The following is a 26283-nucleotide window of genomic DNA, read 5'->3' on the forward strand; positions in this document are numbered from 1 at the left end:
AGAGCTGCATATGGCTCCTGATTAGCAATCCAACTACATCATGGAATAAGTATCTGACATTCTGCCTCAATTCTCTTGAAGCGGGGAACATATGGTCCTCTCCCTTGCCCGATGAAACGAAAGCAAAGCTTTTAACCAAGCAGGCCAAAACTCTATCAAATCAATCGGACATGCAACAGGTTCTCCAACTTTATCACGGTCCCTGGGCTGCCAAACTATATGTCCCGAAAACATTACCATCTTATCTCGCATCAGCAATGAAGCCGTATATCAAACATCAATTAATGAGATTTCGCTTCGGCTTAATTCCGTTGAAGGCATACAAGTTTGGCCAAGGATACATGAAAGAAGCCTCCTCTCAGTGTCGCTTCTGCAATCAGGGAGAGGAAAGTCTAATCCACATTCTGTGCATTTGCCATTACCTCCGGGCGCAAAGAATATTTTGGCTGAGACCAATTTGGCTTTTTCTAGGCATCAGGACTTGTCAAGAAGCGCTCGAGGCCTGTATGAGGGGAGACTCGCCACAATTGGCGACTCGCTTTGTAAAATTCATCACAGAAATTAACTCCTCGATTCAATTATCCGAGCAAGTTTGAATTTTAGCCTCCCTATGTGCCAGTCCCTTGGCTTTTCTGCTTTCCCTTCCCTTTACCCAACCCATCACTTTTATTGTCTTTTTTATCAGACTTGAATTCTTCTTTTCTATTAAAAATTTCATTCTCTGGATGTGCATATTGCAATGATTTTAAATAATTGTGCAATACATTTTTTTTACTTACTTACTTTACTTGTATATTTGCACATACAAAGATCAGCACTAGTTTTATAATTAATGGAACGGTTTTAAAGGCAATTTTTGGGGAGATGAGATTGTTCTATGATCAGTATGTATTTTTTCGCCGTTTTATCCTCTCATTTATGAAATATTATAGTTGTAATTCTTTCATGGTTTAATAATATCGTTATGGTTTCAATTAACTGAAACAATAAAGAATTATTATTAGTATTATTATTACTAGGGACTAATAAGTAAATGCCAATAGGGGATGAGCCAATATTGCCATGTTTTCGAGAGAGAGCACATGCACTTTAGCACTGGTTAGCAGTGGTAAAGTGTCCAGAGTCCTAATGCCAGAAAAAACGAGGTCAGAAAAAGTGATGGAGGTAGGCAAAAAGTTGGGGGGGGGGGGGGCGGGCAGACCATCCTTAGGCTGTCAGGTCTAATAGGGGTGCATAGAGACCGCAGTGTAGACATAAGAGGAGGAGGTCTATAGAACAATTAGATCATCTGCATAAAGCAGAGTTTGTGAGCCTGAATTGCATAATATGGGAGAAACATCCTCACACCATAAAAAGTTGCTGGAAGATCATGCAAAGAAAGGGATAACAATAGGGGTGCTAAAGTGCACCGGAGTTAGAGCCCAATCATTACTGGCACCAAGTTTTAGTATCTAATCATGTGTGCACTTTTAGCAACACATCACAGAAGGGATATCAAGTTAGGCCAGTTTATGTCACTAAGTTAGACAATGTTCTCAAAAACGATTATATTTCAAAATCGAATTTGCTCCTATGCAACTGCTAGATCCTGGGGCGGCTCACCTAAGGAGCGCCAGGGCGTTGACCTGCTATGTGAGAGCGAGCCGTCACACACGGGTCAAGTATTGTTCTCGGTCTGTTCTGCCTGTCCCTGTGAGATGAAGTGCGCATGTCAGTTTGGCCGTTTCCTTAACCACAGCCAACCAGACATGCGTGCTTCCGCTCTTGCAACTAACACTGCGTCAGTGAGCTCGGTCTCCCTGTGAGCGTTGTCTCTGCCCACTCCAAACAATCGGGTGCTGCTGTTGTACTGTTATTTTACACAAACAGTATGAAAGCAGCATCAGGATTGGTTTAGATGACTGGCTACCTCATCGGCACTTGAATTGTGAAGCGATCCGAAAGTAGTGCAGGGAGAGCAGGCTATGCAGCAGAATCAGTGCTTAATTTGAGCCGGTGCTTTCCGGTGCTCAGCACGGGCACTTAATTAGTTTTAGGTGCTCAGCACGGGCACCTAATTGTCAAAATTATACTTAGAACAGTCTACCACATAGTGGCTCTGCTCATCTAATTTAGAGCTGAGCAGAACAACAGTTGTTTAGGAATACAATAAACATTAAAATTGCTAATATCTGCCTCCCTGGCCATTCCTTTAGCTTTTGGGGGCCTGAAATAATCTGAACTGTCGCATTTACATGCGAGAGAGGTGATTAGTAGTTGTTTTGACAGCTATGACAAGGGTGAAGAGTGGTGCAAGCTGCAGCGGCCTCCTGGTCAAAGCCCTGACACTTACTATTTTACAAATGGGCACAGTTTATTGAAGTGGACCGCAGGCGTAAGGTAAATGAACTAAAACATTGTGCGTAATGCAGTCTGCGCTCCTAGTTGTGATCGTGCATGGAGCGTGAAATCGCTCACCACTTTCAAAACTCACCATCCACCGCTGGCTAAATGGCGAGTCTCTCCTCTCCACCAACACTGTCAATACCGCACACTGATGCGCTCACGTAGCTTGCATCGTGCTGTATTTTCTAGATGAAATAATAGCAAATAACAATCGCTGCATATAATGAACAGTGGAGTAATATTGCCATCATGTGGCCAAGTAGCAAATGTCTTTTTAATATTTTCTGGCGTGCTTAATGCATTTAGAATAGGTAGTCAGTCATTTTCCTACAAACACTTGCAGCAAATATTGCAGTGGTTTAAAATATAAAGCAAACAGTGCAGCTGTCTATCTCTGGCAAGCTTTCAATCTGGCCCTGATAACATTTATGATCATTAAAACTCTGCTTGAAATAGAAGCACAAAATAGAATTCTTCACTGTGAACAGAAAATAGTGACTTGGGGGGAAAAAAACGTAAAAGTAAAAAAAAAAACAACAACCAAGAAACCCATTATTTACTAATCCATGCATATTTACTGTGCCTGCATTAAATCCAAGTCACCCTTATGTAGTGTGTGTTCTCCATTTCGTTTCCCCTGATTTTGGTTCATCATTTAGTTATGCTGCTTCATCTGTGTGTATCAGTTTAAGACCCCCAGTTGACACAGAAATCTTTCTGAAGCAATTGTGGAACACAATTCAAACCTGCATTTGCACTAGAGGACATGCCTATAGGGCTAAATTATGGTTTACTTCCGCTTGTCCTTGCAGTATTTCTATATTCCTCAGTTGAATTACTCTTATGTTTATTGCAAATAACCGTGTCAGATATTCTCAGCACATGTTTTCTTTGGCTCTTTTCTGGCGCAGGGCAGGTCTGTGCCTGTGTATGTATAATGTGTGTTTTAGCCGGTAATGAAATGAGATCTCCCTTTTACACCCGACGTCACTTTTAAACCTGTAGTAATAATACCCGTCCATCGATTATTCATCAATGAGCGCCCTTCCGTCTGCTGAAACAGAGTAGAACAATGCCCGAGCCTCGAGGGGAACAACTCTTTTAGCATAAACAACCTTCATGGAAATGAGTAACTCGTGGCGTATCGTCATAAAAATAGAGGGAAATGCATATCGACCATTGTATTTAAGGTTAGTAAACAAGGTGGTGCAAAAGGCCTTTTTTTCCCTCCACACAACGCCATTTTCTATTAAGAATTCAGAGCGTCAGACAATGCCGTTTTAGAAAGTTTGGTACTGCCCTGACATCAACGGTTTGCCTACCTCTAACCGCATGAATTTATGCTGACAATTCAAGTCGATATAAGATTAGTAGAATTGGATATTTGGGGAACAGCTACGCCTGCGAATGCAATATTTCTATTTGCACACAATTCGTATGCCCCGTAACAAAATAATTTGGCTTTCAGGGCAGCTAGAGTGAATGACATGGTAGCACAGTGAGAAAACAGGGCCAGCTATCCATATGAACCGACGCTTAACAATGAACAGACATGTTTAAAGGGCAACAAGACAGGGAGGTCTTTGGTGCATGTTACCACCTTTTTTGCTTATTGGTGCCATTAGAGAAAGAGATCCACCTTATGCAAATCGGTCTGGGATCCCACACTCTGCCGCAGAGATCCCACCCATGTAAGGTAACACAGACCCCACTACGTCATGGAAGCACATGCTTGAGCCAACACTTTAATCCAGTGATTCTTAACCCTTTGGCTTCTGGGACATCAAATTCATCATTACAACCCGGGGGCCTCCACTGAGTCATTGTTGGAATCTGGGGACCCTCACTCAGTCATTACTAGAAGCAATTTCCAGTAATGGAAGCATTTTCAATCCCAAACAAATAAGCAACAAATACAGAAACAGACATTCATCAAACAAAAATACAAACGGGAAACCATGTTATTTAATTAGCAAATACATCTTTAAAAAGTTTTAATAGGAAGGGTGGAGCTTTTCTAAATTCAATTGAGGTCATCCATCGTCCATGCTCTTTTCAGTTTGAGGCCCTTTGCACTGATCCCTCGAATCAATCTGAGGATACTTTATACATCTGTTAATATTGAATTTTCTAATATTGCTGACTCCCTGAGTAGGCTTTGCAGACCCTCAGGGGTTCCTGGACCAAATGCTATAATCCACAAGGGGTTTTCTAGGTAGAATTCCATCCCATTGCATTTGATCAATTGCATCACTACTGTAAGGCTCTTGTCCAAACATACTATCCCTCTGAATGGAAACCCAACTACGTTATGGCATGTTTCAGTCTTATTGGGCAATATCATTGAGATGAAGCGTGAATCCCTAAAGGTCAGTGAGATCAAGACCCACGTCTCAACATAGCTTGCTCACTTAGGACGGTTCACTGAGGCCGCAATACATTATGAGTCTAAATGTTGGCAGCTATATTCACGGCAAATTCCTCTAGTTAGCAATCTTTTTTTTAACAATGTAATGAAGTTTTTAACACACGTTCACCCCAAGATACATATTCAATATTCGCCATCATATTATATCTGAAAACAATTCTTCCACTGAAAATAGTATTATATACCACCCAGTGCTGTGTCCTTATTTCCTGTGGTTATAGACTCCCATGATTATTCCATTCTACCACCCCTACCTTACCGTATGGGGGGGCCTAATTTCTCTACTCCACTGTTCCGTCATTTGGTACATATTTGGTCAAACTTTCTTGGTTCCCCCCTCTTCTTGTAGACAGTGTTTTCTGCCTGCATACACAAACCCATGTTGTCTTTCTATTTTTCCACACTAGGTGGTGAACACACTCCACAAGCCGTGAAAACCTCACGCCTGGCAACCACCGGTGCCACATTAAACAGAAGCAGCTCGCTCTTTGCTACTATCACATCCCCCAGATCTCCAACATCACCAGAAGTGTGGTACGAGTAATCTGTCCCCCATTACTGCAGTGAGGAAGTGCTGAGTCTGGGTCCAGAACATATGCAATCTTGGCCAAGTCCACAAAGTAGGCATCAAGGATCCAGATTCCCCACATCCCCTCAGGCACCTGTTGGTTGATGCTTTGGTTATGGTGTGCAACCTAGTTCTCGAGAAATAAGCCCAATGGAGAATGTTAAGCTGAACCATCTCAATTCCAGCCCTGACTGCCACTTTCATGGGGTCTTTGCATGCCTCGGTCTAGTCTGCAACCTCTTCTGACTCCCCCAGATCTTGAGACCACTTTGCCCTAAGTGAATTCAGTGGCTTCCGGTAGTTTGCAATCAATGTTTATTTACCACTGAAATTGCGTGCCTGTGGAGTGGCACAACCAGGACCCTATATTCCAGTGGTATAACATCTCCCACATGTACATGTAGGTCAGAATATCTCTTCAGGATCTGTCTCACGTGAAGGTATCTCAGGAATTGGCTGCTAACTAATTCATTTCTGTTCGGTAGTTCTTGCGTAGCCATCTATTTACTCCTGTTTAGTGTGTTTGTTCTGTTACATGCAAAAGTGCAAAGTAAATGGGCTGCGAGAGACCATCAAATGGACTTTCACTTGCCTGGCCAAGCCAAAATGATGCAACTTCATGCATATATTGTATTTGTAGTCACAGATGTTGATGCAAACTCTAATGATCACAGGAAACAAATAGTTTAGGCGTGAAATCAACCTCTGCCAAATAAAAAGTAAGTCATTTGGATAAAAGTTCTTATGCACTCAAGTTAATGCCTTGACTTACCTCACTAATGAGTGCCCATACAGGAGATTCAGAAAGAATAGTCAGACGAATGGCCAAAATATTCCCTATGTGCAGGTCGACTGATCCTTCCGCAAGTCCATTCACAAAGGCACCTGTGAGAAAGCATGAGAAAAGCCGACAACGTTTCCATTTAGACACACTGAAACTAAGAACAGTAAGCAAGTTGCCTTCCCTAGAGGGCAGTTGAGAATAGTTTTGACATTTAAAAAATTAACACTATGTTCTAGGATCATAATTATAATGAACAGAATAGCAGTTTATTTACAAGGATACCATCAATTAATACAAAGTCATCACAACTGGCACCCCTGTCTATCTGGCAAAAATGCTAATTCTCTGTTGGCTCTGGCCACATCTACAGCCAGGACACCAGCAGACTAGAGACGGAGTATGCAAAATTGATAATTCAAGGCAACATGCCTTCTCCATCTATGCAAGCATGTGAGAAAAGTGATTTATTATATCAGTGTGGTTGTGCAACCCCACAGTACAATAAACTCTCAAACCTGTTTTGGATCCAGTCAGGCTTATTTATAAAACCTTTGCTAAACATTAGGTAACTGTGGCTTTGAGCAGTTAAGCTTTAACAAAGGAACAGGCACAAAGCATTCAGAAGTACCAAAACAGTGAAGAAGAAAGAAACACAACACAATGGAAATCCAACACCAATTTATTAAAATAGGTTGTACTTTTATGAATTATTAGATACCAAAACGAACAAAATCCATCCGAGGGTTCTGGAGAGCATATGCATAGAGCAAATCACTGCTTTTCACTAAAAACGCAAACAAGTATTGGCAACTAACACAGTTAGCGGTTACTTTGAAAACTTTTGTAAAGTTCTATCGGCTACTCCGACCCACTTTGGGCAACCAACTTAAGAAGGGTGTGAGTAACAGGGGCCAATAAGGTGCGGCAGAACAGTTACTTTGCAGTCAAAGCAGTTTCCAATCCAGTTCCAAGTTCGATGGCAACATCCATAGACTTCAATAGAGTGGTCCAAGGCAAGGGATACAGGATGTTGAAGGTTGTTGAGGAGGCTAATCCAGGGACGCTGGTCTTCCTAGGCCAATCCCTATGTCTGCGGTCATGGAGGGCTGACTTTGAACCGTGGGGTCGTTGTCTGTCAAAGTTTGTTTGAATTCCAGCCAATAAACTATTGCCACTGTTCTACTGGTCTCCGGTTACAGCGAAACCAGTGGATACTTTTAACTGAGGCTAGTATCCATTTTTGTGCAACAAAATTGCACTCCAGTGCCTCTCCCGGGTCCAGCAGCCTCAGGACAACTTTTATGCATCTAGACTTGGTCTCCCAGGCTGTGCTTTGATGGTCAGTGGCAGTCAAGCAATTGTGGCTACCAACTCGCCAAGGCAGGCTTCTTCAGCTTTTGTGGCCCTGTAGCGGTAACATAAAATCATCCAATTGGCTCTTGAAGTCATCACTTCTTTCTCTGGGGCTCAGGAATGTACTTTTCTTGAGCAGGTCACCACACACACAGTTTTTGCTAGCACAGGGGCAGCAGGTGCACTCCAGTATATTTTGCAACCACTGTATAGCAGGTCAAGGAACAGCAGGGCATTCCCTCTTTGGTTCTCTCTCCAGTGCAGATGCGATCCGAGGTCTGTGTGCCAGGGGTGCCACTTTTATGCCAACAAATTGCTCGTGGGAGATGATGTGACTACTAACCAGTTAGCTACCAGGTCCCCTCCCACCTGATGGTGACTTCCTGCAAAGTGTGACAACTAGCTTTTCTAGAATTCAATTTGATGCCCACTCACAAGATGGCAGAACCCCTCTCTCAGTGTGTGAAAATTGGTAGCCCACCCTAAACGTGTGGTTTCCTGAGGGATACACACCCATGGGAAAACTGGGGTGGCAACTGTTTCCCACTTTCTGTCCCCAATGCCAACCTGTCTACCAGAACAAAAGAGTAACCCCTCTTGTGGGTGTCTACCGTTTGCCCTCAAAATGTGTCTTCCCTGTTGAAGCTCGCCTTTTGCGCTTACAACCTGTTTGGCCTTCCCATCAGGGAGATGTATTAGCTATTCCAATGGCAGGCCCTATTGTGTTCCTCCCTGAGGGTCATTCACACCTTGCCACAGGAGGGCAGAAACCAGTCTCATAGCCAGAAATGTATTCTTGACATTCTTTTAAACGTTACATTAAATTTGACATTGGTATCAATTTATTTATTTATTTATTTATGTGCTTCTATAGCGCCTGAATAGATCCCCGAAGGGATATCTCTGCGCTTAAGATGGAACGAGCGTGCTTAAACCCCGGGACAATCATAAACATAAAGGTAAGACACAAGCTGAATTAAATGGTGGTGAAGAGATGGGTTTTGAGGTTTTTACGAAATGATAGATGGTTAGTGATGAGTTTGAGTTGGAGGGGCAGGGAATTCCAAAGGGTGGGACCTGTGTATGCCAGAGCACGGCCTCCCTGACGGGATTTTTTTATTTTAGGGACCTGTAGAAAGTACAAATTACTCGATCGAAGTGATCGGGCTGGGACGTAAGGTGAAAAAGCTTTTGTCAAGTATTTAGGACCCTTTCCTATCAGAGACCTATGAATGGTACACAGAATTTTAAACCTTGTGCGTTGCCGCACTGGTAGCCAGTGAAGTTTAGCTAGTAGAGGGCGGGAGGGAGTTCTGGATGGAAGGCTGAGAACAAGCCTCGCCGCCGTATTTTGGACTACTTGTAGTTTTTTTAATTGGCCTTCATTGGTTGACAAAAGAAGGCCATTACAGTAGTCCAATCTACTGATCACCAGTGCCTGCACAAGGGTTTTCCTGTGACCATCCGGTATAAGAGGAAACACCCTTTTCAGAAGTCCAATGGCTCCAAAGCAGGTGCCAGCAACTTGGTCGACATGATGTTTAAAAGTCAGGGCTTGATCGAATAACACCCCCAAGTTTTTGACAGTCTGCTTTGGGACCGGAACAGGACCCAATTCTGTGGGCCACCAATCCCCAGACCAAAGTGTTGCTGCCTCCCCAAACAGTAACACCTCTGTTTTGCCCACATTGCATTGCAGGCAATTCTCAGCCATCCAGCATGACACAGCCCTCATGCCCTCCGCGAAGGATTTTTGCAGGGCAGGTGAGAAAATTTTGAATGGGAACATCAGCTGGGTGTCATCAGCGTAGGATATCGGGGTAAACCCATATGGCCTCACTAAGTCGGCCAGGGGGGCCACATACACATTAAATAATGTGGGGCTAAGACATGAGCCCTGTGGCACACCCCTGGTGAGCTCCCTGGAGATGGATTTGTGGGAGCCCAGCCTGACTTCTTGAGATCGGCAGGAAAGAAAGCTTTCCACCCAAGACAGGGCCGTCCCTCCCAACCCTACACCCCTCAGACGACCGAGAAGCACTTCATGGGACACCGTATCGAAAGCAGCAGACAAATCCAACAGCACCAGAATCATAGAGCCCCCACTATCTAGTGTCAACCTGATGTTATTGGTGACCTCCAGTAGGGCTGATTCGGTGCTGTGATTTGGCCTGAACCCAGATTGGGAGGGGTCCAGGCCTTCTACTGCTTCAAGATGGCTCGATAGGTGGGTGTTTACGTGCTTCTCCGTCATCTTTCCGATGTAGGGTAGGAGGGAAATAGGCCGAAGGTTGGACAGATCTGTCCAGGGGGAGGCGGCCTTCTTCCTGATAGGGTTTACCAGGGTTCAGGTTTAATGCAATGATTCTTTTGATACATTGAAGTACCAACTTTAGTAGTCCCATACAGAAGATAGGACAGCTGAGTGGTCAGCATGTAACCCTGCACTTGCCAATGGGGCTACTAGCCTTTTCACAGTAAAAAACAACAATTTGGGGTCTTTACTGTTAGAAATGTTTATCTCCTCCTGCCCACCATCCCCCCCTCCTCCTCCCCGGGTTTGCAGCCTACGTTGTTAAGCACTGAAAAGACTAGAACCTTTGTTCCATAGCCTGAAAGTGCAGGGACCTCTAGGGGTTGGTCCTATAGTTGCATGTTTTTTGGCATAAAGTGGCTTTTATTTATTTATAAGATGTATTATTTATAAGATGTATTGCTGACAGTCGCTTTTAACACATGTTGCAATTCTTTATTGATAATAATGATTACAGATAACACATGATTATTGATGTCAGAGATAAAGGGCTGGTTTATTTAACATGTGATGCCTTGTCTTTTAATGTGGTAAACATGATAAAGCCAATAGGCAAGCTATATTTAAAGTGACATACACCCATAATGCGCTACCTATCATTGGGCAGGGTAGGGTGCTTTTGGGGGGTCATGACACTTTAGGGTTCAAATATAATTTCAAATTTTCACTAAACCTACCTTACGTAAACATTTGCAAGTAACTGTGTGGCAAGTCAGTAGGGTGTGTGTAATATATGTACTTTTCCATTTCGAAAGAAAAATCACCGACTGGACAATGGTTTATTGAGTGTTATTGTTGCGTGCCAGAGAATGGTGATTACTAGTCCATACCACCTCCCCTTTGTCGGTCTTGGACTGCTCTGCTTTGCTACATTGAGACAGCGAAGGGCTACAATGGGATGATTGGTTCTCAGTGAGGGGGTAATTGTGGACCTATTACTTCTGCAGGCCTGACAACCTGCATAAGCCTGGCTTCCTTACAAAGCATGACCTGGAGTAATATTCCCATATGCATCAAGACTGAACTAACCCTGCTCCAAACCAGGAAAGAGCTTAAAGACCACTACATCATCATGCAATAGCTGTCCACATTCTCTCCTAGAAATCATCTCAACGTTTACAGTGCTGCATTACTTTTTGGCTAGGTATGCACTATATGAATCACTCATGCATAAATAATTGCATGCAATATCAATTCATAAGGTTTTCCTTTGGAAAAGAGACTCTTCGGCATCATCATACCATGTTGTGCTGTGCAATTTCGTGTTATATCATGAAATGTCATGCTAAGTTATAGGGCAATTCCAGGATCAAACAACCACTCACAGTGTCTCTGAACTAGAAAGATAATACAGAAACTACTAACTAACATTTTTTAAACAGATGTACGTAAACGGCTAAATGACAATGAGAAATTGTCATTTTTTTCTTAGTTCAGAGCGGTGTGAACTCTACAAGAAGGGGTTAAGGAAAAAAAGAAGTGAACTCGCATTCTAGACTTCTCGAAATGGGCGGGATGTCAGCCAATTGGCTAATAGAATTAAAGCATCCCAAATAAAGCAAAACTATGTAATTCAAAGGCCACCAATTTATACACATAGGTGACATGCATTTACTTAACAGAAGCAGAAATAAACCGAGCTAGTATCTAAACCTAGAATAATATCCAGATATCTGACTAGAATCCCTAGAATGATTGAGTGCTGCAAATCTCAAAATTTAGTCAACCAAAATTCCCAACAGGTAGAACATCTGTACGAGTAAATCATACAATTGTATGTGGGCATAACTATATTTTCTCTGTGGAGAATCCCTTTCCCCATAAAATATGGGGGTTATCTATTCACTTTCTCACAGCTGGAAATGCACTGATACCAGCCTCTCATAATTGCAACATGTGTGTGAATCACATTAAACTTGCAATTTTGTGGATGTTCACCTGCGTCTGGAGAGTTGCTCATCCAGAAAGACCTTTCCCGTCATAATCACAGTCATAAATGTACAATGGTAGAAAAACCGCCATTCTGCTGGACCTTCTGGTATTTTAACTGTGCTTTTAAACCATAACATCCAGAAAAACGTGATCGGCAACTGCTTCTCTTCAGCATGCAGTGCTATATTTGAGGCAGTGGTTGCAAGTGGTGCCCACTGGCCCTTATTTTTCCTCAACTGACCCAGATCAAGAGAGAGAGAAAAGAGGAAACCAGAAGAAAGAGAAACAAGAAAAAATAAAGAAAGAAAGCAGGGATGAAAAACAAGCTGTAAACGTGAAATAAAGAGATAGGGAGTGTCCCGTGTAGATGAAAGAAGCATGCAGTGGAACCAAAAGAACGCCATCTTGGTATACGACACCCATGACATTTGATTGTGCTGGCCGCCAGCTTGTAAACGAAACTTTGGGCACTAGCCCTTTTAAATGTTTTTTTTTTTTACAAATTAAGCACTATCAGCACGTAAATAGTATTTCATGGTATTAACAGTCATAAAAACTAGCGCACCCCTGATTCTCACAGCATTAAGGAATTCAGTTCAGCTTAAACAATTTATAGATACTTTGCTATAAAAAATGTTAATATTTCAAACCTGATTAGATTATATTTTAGAACGAAAAAGAAAAGTTCCAAAATTCATTTTCTATTTTTTGGGCGTGTTATACATCCCAATTAGGTGAAGTTTTGAGAGTTTGAAGTAATGATAAGTAGATGAACTGGTGAGCACTTCCTTTGATCTTAGCAAATTCTACCACCTGCCTAACATATCAATTCTCTTAATATGACCAAATGGAGGAAATGCAACCAAATAACACCACAATATTAATTCGACATAGCATATCTCTTGCCACTTATCTCTATAACAGGCAGGGTGAGTGGAACCAGAAAATTATCAGTGAGCAGTGTTCTTGTGTAACGGATCTCGGGTACAGGCAAGCGGCAAAAGAGAGAGTACTAGATGACTGGTTTCATACCCCTGTTTCTGATCCAAGATCCTACTCACAAAGGCTGTCACTTTCTGCCACCTAATCCTGACTCGGAAGTAATTCCAGCTGGTCAGCAGTGGACAGAAGTGACCACTGCATTAATGGGGCGTTGCCTGGCTTGCAGCATAGTTGGAAGTCATTTATCAGAACCAGAATAATTTCCCTGTTCCCTGGATGGGTAGAGCGCTTCCACAGAGTGTGGACCTTGAGAGAAGGATAACCCGCTCCACCCATAAATAATTTTTAAGATCACTACAATCATTTTTGGGGAATGTGACTTTGGCCCTCATTTATTACATGTCTGATATGTACAGACATTATAATTTATGACGTTAATGCTAACATTCCCTGAACTACTGCACAAGATTCCACATGAGACACACAAACACCAGTATATATTTAAGAAAAACAGAGGCACCTAAAAGATTTGCTAAAGTGATTTGTCCTCCCACAAGCAATCAAGAAGGGCTGCTAGATGGAGAACCAAAAGACGGAAATCTCCTGACATCCTACCTTGTGGATCAGAAGGATCGCAGAGAGTCCTGGAGAATTAAAACCATGCCAGGGAAAACAAACCAGCACATCTGTCCCACATGTAAAGAATCTTCTATAATGATAACATTGCAAGGCTCAGAATCAAAGAAGGAATAATAGAATGTTGCTACTCCTCAACAACGGTTATGTTATGTTATGTTATGTTATGTTATGTTATGCTAATTAAGCTTCTTAAGCACAACGGTTACCCTAGGGTGTCCTGGCGCAGAACACTGCCTGATTGGTTGTTGTAACATAGGGTGACTATGGAGTGAATAACCAAGTTTTCAGTCCCTTCCTAAAGGAAAGGAGCTCGGTTGAGTTTCTGAGGTGAAAAGGTAGATGGTTCCAGGCCTTGGTGGCACATGTAGTAAAGCTTCTACCCCCCAACTTGCTTTTTGCTCCCGTGGACCGAAGGGTCCTTCTGGGAACATACCATTGAAATCTTTTTTTTAAGTAAGCGGGGCCCACTCCCTTGAGTGCCTAAAAGACCGTGCAAAGGGCTTTAAATTGCGCCCTTTGCTTGACTGGGAGTCAGTGTACTTGTTTTATTTCTTTCTTAACCAAGACAAACTTTGGTGTCCCTGTCAACAGTCTGGCCGCTGAATTCTGCACAATTTGAAGTCTATTAAGGTGGTTTTTTTATGTTCAAATAAAGACTGTTACAGTAGTCTAACCGTGACATGATGAGTGCCGTGACCACTGTCCTAAGGCTGTCTTGAGGAAGAAAGAACTTTATTTTCCTTATAATTCTAAGGATAAAGAAACTCGCTGAGACCACCCCACTTATGTGGTCCCCGAAGGTGAGCATATTGTCCACAATAACCCTCAAGTCTTTTGCTTTCTTGGTCGGTACAGGGCAGGTTCCCAATTCTTCCGGCCACCAATCGGGCACCCAGAGGTGCAGATTGTTCCCAAATATGATGACCTCTGTTTTGCCTGAATTAAGTTTAGTTGGGAGGTTTTTGAACTGTTGTCAATGGAGGGGGTTCCTCAATTACAATAATAGTATTGTTTGAATTGCTCATGCTTCGTACCCAACAGAACCACTTGTTTTATTAACCATTAACTACCCAGGTTCTGAGGGACACAGGGTTACCCCGTTTTGTTTAAATATTGAATTAAGTTTCAGGCAATTAGAGGACATCCACCCCGAGATAGCTTTCACACAGTCATGAAATCTTTTTCCTGGTTCGGCCTCTTGCCCATGCCGGAGAGACAGCACTATTTGCGTGTCATCCACATAGGAGGTCAATTGGAAACCAAATGATTTTATCAGGGCCACCAGCGTTGATACATAGACGTTAAAAAGTGTTGGGCTGAGGGACGAGCCCTGTCGCACCCCGCATGGAAGGGAAAAAGGTTTGGAGCTGTTTTTGTCTAAGTCCACTGCTTGGGTTCTGTCTGAGAGGAAGGATTGCAGGAGGTTCCAGGCATGCCCTTGTACCCTGTGCTTCTGATAACCGGTCAATCAAAACTTTATGATGGACCGTTTCAAAGGCAGCCGAGAGATCCGGCATGAGCAGTACAGCGTTGCCTCCTTGGTCCAAGGCCTCTCTAACTTCCTCTGTGGATTTTATCATGGCCAGCTCCATGCTATGTTCAGCTCTGAACCCATACTGTGCTGGGTCGAGTATATTGTTTGTTTGGAGAAAGAAGCTGAGTTGGGCATTCATGGCCTTCTCGATCATTTTTGCCGGTAGCGGGAGGCGCGAGATTAGTCTGTGATTGTTCGGGCCTTTGGGATCGAGGTTCTGTTTTTTTTTTAGCAAAGGAAGAATAGATGCCTTTTTCCATATTCGGCCAGTTTGGCGTATAGTATCTAACGGGGGGTAAGGACTGTCCCTATGACCTCTGGTACTTGTTTGATCGTGGACACTGGACATGGGTCCAAAGGAGAACCTGATTGGATAGAGGTCAGAAGATTAATAGAGTCTTGTGTCTCTAATGATGTAAAATTGTCTAGCATCGGTTTTGCTTTAGATCCACTAGGCACCACCCTAGGAAGCGCCCCTTTTCTGTTTTATGGATGAATGTAAATGAGGAAAAAATGGTTTCTAGCTTTTGCTGAAAGAAGGAGGCCATATTATCACACAGTTCAGAAAGATCTCTTATGCTCCACCATGAAAGTTCAATGGTCCACTCAAAAACATTGTAACCCTGACCCCTTGTCCTAGTTGATAGTCTGGCAAAAGCCTGTAGAGAACCACAGCGGTTGCACAATCAAATCAGGGGCTGTGCACTCAGTCACAGTTTGACTCATGTTCAATGTAAACCAAGTCAATAAGAAAACAATTGGAAAATGCTTCCTGAATTTGGTCAGTCTTTGAAATCAGAACTGTCGAGATCAAGTGAAAATCGAACTGTCATCGTTATCACGAGCAGAGGAGGGTGCGGCCTTTCATTTAAAAAACAAATACGTGCACTTCCTACACTAGCTCCAGTGACATTTGCACGATTGAATGATGTGCGGAATGATAGTCAACGTACCTTTTCCCGGGTTAGGTAGACTACAACCCCCAGAAGCCATCATTCCTGCCACATAGAGATCACCTGTGCTGAGAGACGAGCCGGAGTATTTAAAACACTCCTCTCCAATGAACCAGTGCTTGTCAATCTGCCAAGACACCGTTCGAGAGCTGCCTAAAGCTCCTACCCTATGTTCCCAGTAAGCATTTCCTAGCAGGAGAGGTGCCGGAAATAATCCTGCTTGACACGCTCTCCTGACTCCAGCCATAGCCGTCGATGGCGCCGTGTACCCAGCTGCTTCGTGGGTGGCTAACGCCTTCCAGAAAGCCTCTGCACCCGCTCATCGCCTCCCCCTGTACCGGCTTCTGGAAGAAGCGGTAAGTGTTACATCAGTAGGCGGTAGGAGTTGCTCTCACTCTTGCTTCACGTTCGACCCCAGGGACCGCTCTGGGCCAGAACACGCTTCGTATTCAAACTGGTGTTACCGTTCGCACGCCCGAGTGTTGCGGTGCGAGCGAAGACAACATTGGCCATTTTCACTTGCATGGTATTGTGATGCAAGCTAAAGCCGCCTTTATGGTATTTATTTATTTTGCACATATTGTAACCGCATGGAGTGTGCATTAATAATCTAGCAACTAGCCCTATACCCATAGCGTTAGCACGCATGGAAAGCCGTGCTGCTACACGCATACGGTCTTCAAGAAGGTTTGGAGCAAGAGGAGCGTCAAGGGACAGTACATAAACTTGCCAGCCCTGTTTCATCCGGCTTCTCTCATCTGTGGAGTAAAAGGAGCAGAGATATAACACCATCTATTGCCAGCCCACTTTTGCCAGACCAGTGTTATAGCTTGTTCTCTTTTTAGTTGTGGTACAACATTTCTCTGGAGCAGTTGCTCTTCTTGCCTACAGGAAGTCCGGGCTCCTTGAGAGCTATACCTATTCTGCTGGTATCCCTTCCCTCCTATGCTAGTGAGAGTAGAATATATCTGAGCTATGTATGTGGAATGTACACATTGTGGTTGTTTACTCATAGGCTTATTTCCTGCTAATGCAACCCTTTTTTTCTCTTCACCTGCACAAAGTGTGCTGTATAGCAAGAAGTAGGAATCGGAGAGGTCTTCTCATGGTGTTCCATGAAGATTTATTGTTTTATCCACTTCCCCTTCCCCTGTGGGCAGTCTTGCAGGAGAGTTCTTATATCACCCTTCTGTGAGTCGGCGCAGGTGGGGGGGGGGAGGGAGGGGGAACTTAGCATCGCTTCTGCTGGTTTTGTTCTGGAAGGTTAGTGGCTTGTGCTATCTGCTAACCCGACAAGAACTCAACTAGATTTTCCATCACAATATCTTATTCCTCACAAGAGACTACAACATTCTCGACAGGATCTCATCGCAGAGTCAAACATTTAGCCCAGTCTACCACAAAGACAGCCAGCAGAGAACATCAATGTCAAAGTCGCAGGACAACAATGTTAGCTATTACACACTACTCCTACCTAAGGCTGTGTTTCTCCGGCAGTCGCATACTACCTTCCGCAATGTCTCCATAATGTATACCTGGACCTAAGCTTTATTGTGTGGGAGACCATTTTCATTGCTATGTCGTACTCTGAGGTTCTGTGATTTTGCGTGCTTTTAAAGTGCACGATTTTCTTTTCTAAGCATGGGTTTTTGCCATGCGTCGTGACTGCCATCTGGTGTTGCCTTTTACGTAGGCCTCAGAAGTTAGTCTGCGAGCAAAGCAGTCTGACCTTTTGTGGGTCATGTGTACATTAACTAAGGTTTCCTTCGTGTGCTGGAGTTAATTTCAGAAGCTGGCCTTTCACCTGGAATTGACCCTGCCAAGCCAATTTCCCTGCAAGATCGTTATCCACTTTCCCAATCACCATTCAAGACATTTGTTAACTTTTAAGTTTCTTTACGTTTCTGTTATCTTGCACATTATCTGAAACTACTTTTCTTTACTGTTTCTTCATTTCATGGGTTACGCTTTCAATTAAGGGTTTGTCCGGGCCTTCCAGATTATTATTTAGATATGCCTAAATATTAACTTGTGGGTTGGGACACTGTAAAATGAGCTTTACTATATGATGCTGTGTGATGTCATGTATTTTCTATTGGTTGAATTTTGGTGCAGGGGCGTGCATTTTAAATGTACCTTTTTGTGTATAAATAGGGATGTCTCGCCTTAGTAAAATTGAGCAGTTTCTTGAGTTGTACACCGTGTTGTGTTACTGGGATTTCTGCTACTAGCTGCAGCTAATAAATTTGATCTCTGACGCCACCTAGAAGTATTCCGTGTCTCTGTATACCAAGGCAAGGGAACCCAGAGGACTTTGGGCGTGTCCCTGGCGCTGCTGGGTATTTGAAATCCCAGTTCTTCAGTTGGCACCCAACGTTGGGCGACTTCAGTGGTACCGGTACAAGCCCGAAGATTGCGAGGAGCCGTGAGGAAACTCTGGAGGAGGGCCCCCACTTCATCGACCCCTGCATGTCGACGTGGACCGAAGGTCTTTTCTGCGAGGCTTCCCGCTTTCCAACGGTTGCGAAGGACTGCCTCCCTGACTGTCGCCTTGTCTTGGACCCTCCGATTGATGTTTGTAAAGCGAGACGATAGACGGCCTTCTGGTGGCGTGACAGATATTTGGTTAAGTATAAGTGGGTCGCTCCCACAACTTTGTCTGGTTCCTTGGTTTTGATTTGGTTGCTGCAGTACCCAAAGCCGAAGGGCTTGTATATTTACGAGTGTATCATTTTTTGATTCCCTTTGAAGTTTGAAACCAGACTAGTGAGCAAGATGCCTGGTCTTGGTAAATTTGGTAATTGGTTTGTTTGTGGTAGTAACAGGGATTCCCGATTGGAGGATTCATGTCCGATACCTCCGGTTGGAACTCCGACTTATGAGCTCTATTCTAAACACGGAGTGGGTCCCATTACTTATAATGAAGTATGGGTCCACTACACTAAAAAGGATGGTGTTTTGCAATGGCCCCCACATGGTAGTTTTGAAACAGAGATTTTAGACAATCTAGAAGTTAAGCTATTTAAGAAGAAAGCCCGGCCGGCAATGTTTGACTCTTTCCGCCTTTGGCGTAAGGAAGCCAAACAGAGAGAAATTAAACAAGCAAAGAGAGATAGGAAAGATAAGAATATGTCAGTACTACAAGCTGCTAGACAGTTTAAGGAAGATGGAGAAGAGCGTGCGAGTGAAGTTTTAGATAGACAGCGTTGTATGGCCATAGATGAATGTTATCCGGCCTTGCCGTCTTCTCCTCCAAAAGTGATTGAAGACCTTGAAAAAGATCCTTTGATCTCTCATTTACTGAGATTGCCACCTCCCTATGTGCAGGGTGCTACTGCGCCTCTATTTCCCCCGGTTGTTCCACCCTTTGTTGTTCAACCTCCTGCTGTTGTTCAGCCACCCGGTGCTACACAGATGGTTTTGCCTCCTCCTGCGCAACCCATTCTAGGGTCGCCAGCCTTGCTACCAGCTTTGCCTCAAACTCCTTTGCCTTCTGCTTCTGCATCTTCGATTTCTACTGTTCTTGTCCCTACACCTTCTTTGCCTCAAAATACTTATTCTCCTGTTCTTATGTCCGCTTCTTCTCCTTCTGTTCGAAAACGAAGGACAGAAATGGTTTCTAATTTGTTGTCACCATTGTTTGGGTCACTGATTATGACCCCTGTTTCGGAGCGTAAGCAGAGTCGTAGTCAGCTTCCTGGTTCTGAGGAACGGGCTGTGTTGGATTTGTTGGCTCGTAAATGGATTGTAAATGCCTCAAGGTATAGTTTGCCAGCGGTTATGGGTGTTTTCTTTCAGTGGGAGCCGCCTAAGCAAAGGTATGTTTTTAATGTGATGTGTATGTTTTTGCTTCAGGAATGGGAAGATAATGATTTGGGTTTGATCCCGCAGGAACTACTTGATGTTCAGTCGGATTTTGCTAAAGGGATGATAGTAGAATCTGATATTACAGACGCCGTAGAGACGATACTGGCTTTTAGATCTAGCCTTCCGCCTCAGAGATTGTACGAACCTGATTCTTCTGTTAGAAGAAAAGCGAGACAGTATCCAATGAGAGAAGTTCCCCCAATTTGGAAGGAAGGGGACCCAAACGCTAATCCAGTTATTCTGCCGCATTTTCAACGAATATGGGTACATGTCCCTTGGAAGAGAGCAGAGGTCTTGGCTCTTATGCAGACCTTACCTGACCCTCGTAAGAATCCTGCTGGTCATTACAAAGAGTTGTCCCAGACAGTTGAAGCGTGTATTATGAATTTAGCTGACATCGATATGTTGATGGGTAATGTAGTCCCCCAACCTTTGTGGGCGAAGATCCGTCATGAGAATCATGCTGCTGAATTAGGTGATACCTGGGCGAATATTGTTGCCGCAGTTGGTAGACAGGAGGGAGGTGCTAAACCTGAACCTCTAGTTTCAGAATTACCAGGTAGAAATATTAATCTGATGAAAACGATGATGCCTGCTTTACGAGTAAATTGGGATAAGTTAGCAGCATGTAAGCAGAAGAGAGACGAGAGTGTATCTGATTTCTTCACTAGGTTTGAAGAGACGTTTATTGATCATAGTGGTCAGGATATGAGTACGGAGGGTGGTTAAAGGTTGTTTGTGGATAAATTTGTCTTTAATTTGCTTCCCGAACTTTCTAATAAGTTAAAGGACTCTGAGAGTTCATGGGCTGTCTCTTCGTTGGCCCAGATATTGGCTACTGCACAATATTACGAGAATAGGGATAAAGATGAGAAGGATAAAGTGGAGAAGAAAACTAAAGAGTTAAAGACAAAAGTTCTTTTGCAGCAAGCTTATCCGCCTCGTCAGAATCAACCTCAGTTTCAGCAACCTCCACAATTTCAGAGATTGTTACAGAAGCCTGAGCCTTATGTTCAGCGATTCTTTCCTGGCCCTAATCAGTGTGCTCATTGCAGAGAGGAAGGTCATTACAAGAATAGTTGCCCGGCTTTGTTACAGCGTGCGAATGGTGTATCTGGTCAGAGAGGTCGTGGTAGTTTTCAGCAAGCTCCTAGGGGTAGGGGACGTGGTGTGATCCCTCAGAATGAACGTTCCTCTTCCCTACAGAATTCTGCGAATTATTTTGACAGACAGAATGTTACAAGTGGTCAGTCTGCCCAGTATTATGTTGAGGATTACTATGTCGAAGGTGAGAGTTCTGGTTATAATGATAACTAGGACAGCCAAGGACAAAGAGAGGGAGTAGTGTCAGTTCCAGTAGACCAGAGTGGACCTTATGTTGAAGTGATTACATCAGGTGTGGTAGAACCTTTTCTTTTGGATACTGGTGCGATGAAGAGTTCTATTATGCACTCTAAACTTCCTGGCGCACCTTTGTCTGGCTTGACCAATGTTTCAGTAGGATTTTCAGGCGCCCCAGTTCGTAGTCCTTTGTCCCTTACCATTGGCCCTTGTGAATTGGAAGCTCCACTTATTTTAACGACTGGTTGTGGTGAGAATCTGTTGGGTTTGGACTTGCTGAAAAGATTGTATGCGACATTGCATTGTTCTCCTTCGGGAGTACAACTTACCCTTGGTAAGAAAGTGATTTCTCCAATGTATTTGTCTAAGGATTGTTTGCCACTGGAATTGCGTTCGCTTCCTGATACACTTTGGGCTACAGGTCCAAATGATGTTGGTCTTTTGCAGATTCCACCTTATGTTGTCACCCTTAAGTCAAATGCTAGGCTACCTCGTATTCCCCAATACAAGATTTCGAGTGATGGTGAGAGAGCTCTTTTAGCGATTGTCTATGATCTGGTTGAGAAGGGTGTAGTTGAGGAAACGAGAGGTAATGTGTGTAACAGTCCTGTTTTGCCTGTTCTTAAACGTACTGCTGCTTCTCAGCCACCTGTGTACAGGTTTGTGATCGACCTTTGAGAGGTCAATAAGATAGTAGTGCCACAGTTTCCTGTGGTACCTGATATCACTGCTTTGTTGACTTTGATTCCTGCTTCGGCAGCTTGGTTTTCTGTCATCGATTTGAAGAATGCTTTCTTCAGTATTCCTATTGCTGAGGAGAGTAGGGATATTTTTGGCTTCTCATTAGGAAGCCGAAGCTTCCGGATTAAGAGAGCTCCCCAAGGTTATTGTGAAAGTCCCTCCATCTATAGTCAAGCGTTGAAAACTCAGCTTGACGGTTTTGTGTTATCTGTCGGTGCTACTCTTATTCAGTACGTCGATGATTTGTTGGTTACTGCTGATGATGAAAAGATTTGTAAAGAGGCTACTCCTTCTTTGTTGCGGTATTTGTCTGACCTTCATCATAAAATGTCACCTTCAAAGTTGCAATATTGTCGCCAAGAAGTGACCTACTTAGGTCATCTCTTGTCGAAGGAGGGAAGGAGATTGACCCCAGAACGAATTCAAGCGGTTGCGCAAATGAATGTACCATACACACAGAGAGAAGTGCATGCCATTTTAGGTATTACATCATATTGTAGACAGTGGATCCCCAATTTTTCCTTGCTAGCGAAACCTCTGTTGGCATTGACTCTGAAAGATACTCCGCATCCTCTTCCTTGGTCTGACGAATGTCAGAAAAGTTTTTCTGAACTACGCGATGCATTGTGTTCGGCTCCTGTGTTGGGTACTCCAGACTATAGTAAGCCTTTCACGTTGTACGTGCACGAGAGAGAAGGTTGTGCGTTGTCAGTGTTGACACAACCATTTGGGGACAAGCAGCGCCAATGCGCGTATTTTTCAGCAACGTGAGACCCAGTTGCTAAGGCGTTGCCGAGTTGTCTGAGAGCTACAGCTGCAGCGGCTGTTTCTGTTCGACAGTCTGCTGGTTTGGTATTGGACAATACGTTGATTGTGATGGTCCCACATGCAGTGGATACCTTATTGAACAGGACTAAGACACAGCATCTTACTAGTGCACGTCTGTCAGGTTACGAGTTGACATTGTTGGCTAGTCATTTTCACATTAAACGATGTAATGTGCTGAATCCAGCTACGTTGTTACCGATCTCTACAGAGACGGATCCTCAGGAACAGCATGATTGTTTTCTTCATACAGAGGAAGAAACGAAAGCTAGAGTCGATCTAAGGGATACTCCCCTTACGGATGTTGATGGTACCCTATGGGTAGATGGTTCGTGTTTTAAGCTTCCGAGTGGTGAAACGACTGCAGCATATGCTATTACAACTTTACATACAGTTGTTGAGACATCACGCATACCACAGAATTCTGCCCAAGCAGCAGAGTTGATTGCACTGACTAGAGCGTGCGTGTTGTCAGAAGGAAAGCGAGTGAATGTTTACACCGATAGTCAGTATGCGTTTGGTGTTGCCCATAGTTTTGGGCGTTTGTGGAGCGAGCGTGGGTTCCTTACTTCGCATGGGACAAAAATACAGCATGGGCAGTTGGTGAATGAACTTTTGGAATCTCTCACTCTCCCAAAGCAGATTGCAATTGTGAAGTGTAGTGCGCATAAGAAAGTTGTGGACGATGTTGGTCGAGGGAATGCGTTTGTAGATGAAGTTGCCAAGGAAACGGCGAAATACATGATGAGCCGTATGTATGTTGCAGGCCCAGCTAATTGGGTTATGGCTGATGGAATGTGTGAAGACACAATAGAAAGTGTGAGAACGATTCAGGCTGAAGCGACTGAGAAAGAAGTGAGTGTTTGGAGAGAAACTACGGGTATGTTGGATTCGACAGGTTGTTGGGTTGAGTTGTCAGAACACCAGCGATGGTTGTTGCCTGATGCGTATGTGCTCCCAGTGGTTACAATGGCTCATGGAATGGCTCACATAAGTTCGAAGGGAATATGCAAGTTGTTGGCTCCAGTTTGGCAGAATGCTGGAATTCCGAAATGTGCAGAGAACGTGGTGAAACATTGTATGATTTGTCTGAAGTATAATTCTGGTAAGGGAACTCCAACTCCAGCTGGTCATTTTGCTCCTCCAACGTATCCGTTTAAAGTGATACAGTTAGACTACATTCACATGGAGAGATGCAATAATTTGAAGTATGTCCTTGTGGTTGTTTGTGCCTTTTCCAGGTGGATAGAGGCCTACCCCCTAAAAGATAATACTGCCTTGTCTACAGCCAAGGGTTTGCTGAGAGAGTACTTCCCTAGGTATGGTTTGCCGAGAATTGTATGGTCGGACAATGGGAGTGAATTTGTGGGTCAAATCATGAAGAAAGTGTGTGTTGGATTGGGAATAAATCAAAAGTTCCATGCAGCGAATCACCCCCAGTCTGCTGGACTTGTTGAATGTTACAATGGTACCTTGAAGCTGAAATTAGCTAAGGTACAAGCGAGCACTGGTCTTACATGGCCGGATGCCTTGCCGTTGGCTCTTTTGTCAACAAGGATGACTGTGCATTCTCGAGTGGGACTTAGTCCGTATGAAATTGTGTTTGGTCGTCCTGCGAATGTTTGGGGTGTGCCTCGTCCTAAAGAATACAGCAGTATTGAGTACCCTATGTTGCTGGATTACTTACATGACTTGACTCCACCAACAGGTCTATGACAGTCTACCGACAGCAACTGCGGATCCAGGACACACAATTCAACCCGGCGATTATATTCTCACGAAGAATTTTCAACAAACAAAAAATTTGGAGCCGAGGTGGACTGGACCGCATTTAGTTTTGTTAGTGACTCGAACTGCTGTTAGAGTAGCTGGCAAGAAGAACTGGGTGCATGCCACCCACTGTAAAAAAGTTCCATTGCCCTTACCATATGACAAGTGGGTGAGGGGAGGTATAGCCGATTCTGAACGTGAAAAAACTCTTAGATTTGTTCCATTTAGTGATGCTCACTTGACATGGACACGGTCAGAACGCGAGGATGATGATGTTCTCCAAGCTGCTGTGCTTCCTCATCTAAAGATTGACACCACCAATCCAGAACTTTTATTTAAGGATCCAACTGTACCTAATAAAGAAAGCTACGATCTAAGACCGCAAAAGACTGTACATATGGACAAATAAGGTTGAAACTGGAATTTTTATATAGTGAATTACACCTCGTCAGATCAAGAGACTTTTTTTTTTGCTTTTTCCTTTTTCGAGTCACCATCCGGACTCAGCTGTAAGGTCGCGGTGTAAAGACTTGGGAGTGCAAGCCGAAGACACAAGGTCGAGGTTCTGGTTGGTCTCAGGGCGTTCCATGGACTGACAGACGCATTCCTTAGCACGGAACACCCAACCGCCGCGAACAGCACGGTTAGGGGATGGAGTCTTTTGGGTCTGAGAAAGGTGTTGAGAAAAGTGGTTTCAAAATGAAAATGTGTACATTGGTTCGTAGCAAATGTTTTTTAATAATGTGTTTCCTTATGCTTGTGAATATTACGTTAGCTTGTGTGGGTTGGATTTTCTATGTCACACAATTGCCGCTTACATCTACCTCCCAACCTACTCTTTCTTTTTCTACTGCATCTCCACATGAGTTTCATACGTTACCTGAACATGAACAGACACGAAGATCAGAATTTGTGAATAATTCATTTATACAGATGTTGCATCAGCATCAGCTAGTCATAAATACCACGAATTGTTGGGTGTGTGGTCTTATGCCACATACTACAGACAATATTTGGTTTTGCCTTTTTCACCTAATGGGTCAGTTTGGGCACTCCAATCGATGTTTATCTATGCGACCGAAGCCTCTCCAGTGCGTTTTGTTAACGATAACGTGAGCAAGAATGCTTTGATACGGGGAATAGTCGATATGATTAGAGATATTGACGCATATAATGCTATGCCTAAAGTTGAGGTACGAGCATATGTCAGTTGGAATAAGACGACATATAGTGTTAGCCTGACGGAGAAAGAAAGGCAGCGAAGGTCTCCTCCTATTTGGATTGTACCCCACCGAGGTCATCTTTGTTTGCAAGGTAATGGTCAGAATCCGAGAGCTCAGCTTGGTAAGAGTGTGTGTGTTCACACATACATTTATACGTCCCAGAAATCTCCTCCGTTCGTGCCAGCTAAAGGCACGTATTTTGTCTGTTATGATAGAGCATACACATGGTTGCCATCTGATTTTTCCGGCACATGTTACCTGGCATTTTTGCTTCCCCCTACATACACTGCTGTTTCAGATTACCATAAGACAAGATGAAATAGAGGTGTAATCGATGCAAAAGATACTGTCGCACAAGAAGCTGGAGACTTCTTTAAGGGTTTCCTACCCTTTTGGGGTCCTATGGCTAATAGTAGGAATATTCGTCAGCTTACGAGAGTGGTTGAGGCCACTATAAATGAGACTGCAGGTGCCCTTAGCAATATTACAGCTGAGCTTCAAGCGGATCGCCTTATGACATTACAGAACCGTTTTGTTTTAGATATTATACTTGCAGATAGAGGTGGGGTATGCAAATTGATTAGATCTAGTTACTGCGTTTTCATACCAGATAATGCCCCGACAGTGTACCAAGCCATCTCTAGACTACATAAGATCTCTGAGTCTATTCATGTGGACGAAGGA

General features: G+C 43.6%; 1 protein-coding gene across 1 annotated transcript in view; it reads right to left on the reverse strand.

Annotated features, from left to right (window-relative positions):
* The window catches only part of MGAT4D (MGAT4 family member D), a 707335-nt gene that overhangs the window by 15198 nt on the left and 665854 nt on the right, over positions 1 to 26283 (reverse strand). Inside the window, exon 14 of the mRNA XM_078676855.1 lies at positions 6154 to 6266. Coding sequence (XP_078532981.1) covers positions 6154 to 6266 — 113 coding nt within the window. The remainder of the gene's footprint in view (positions 1 to 6153; positions 6267 to 26283) is intronic.

This window comes from Lissotriton helveticus, chromosome 2_1 (assembly GCF_964261635.1).
Source record: "Lissotriton helveticus chromosome 2_1, aLisHel1.1, whole genome shotgun sequence".
Classification (NCBI taxonomy): Eukaryota; Metazoa; Chordata; class Amphibia; order Caudata; family Salamandridae; genus Lissotriton; species Lissotriton helveticus.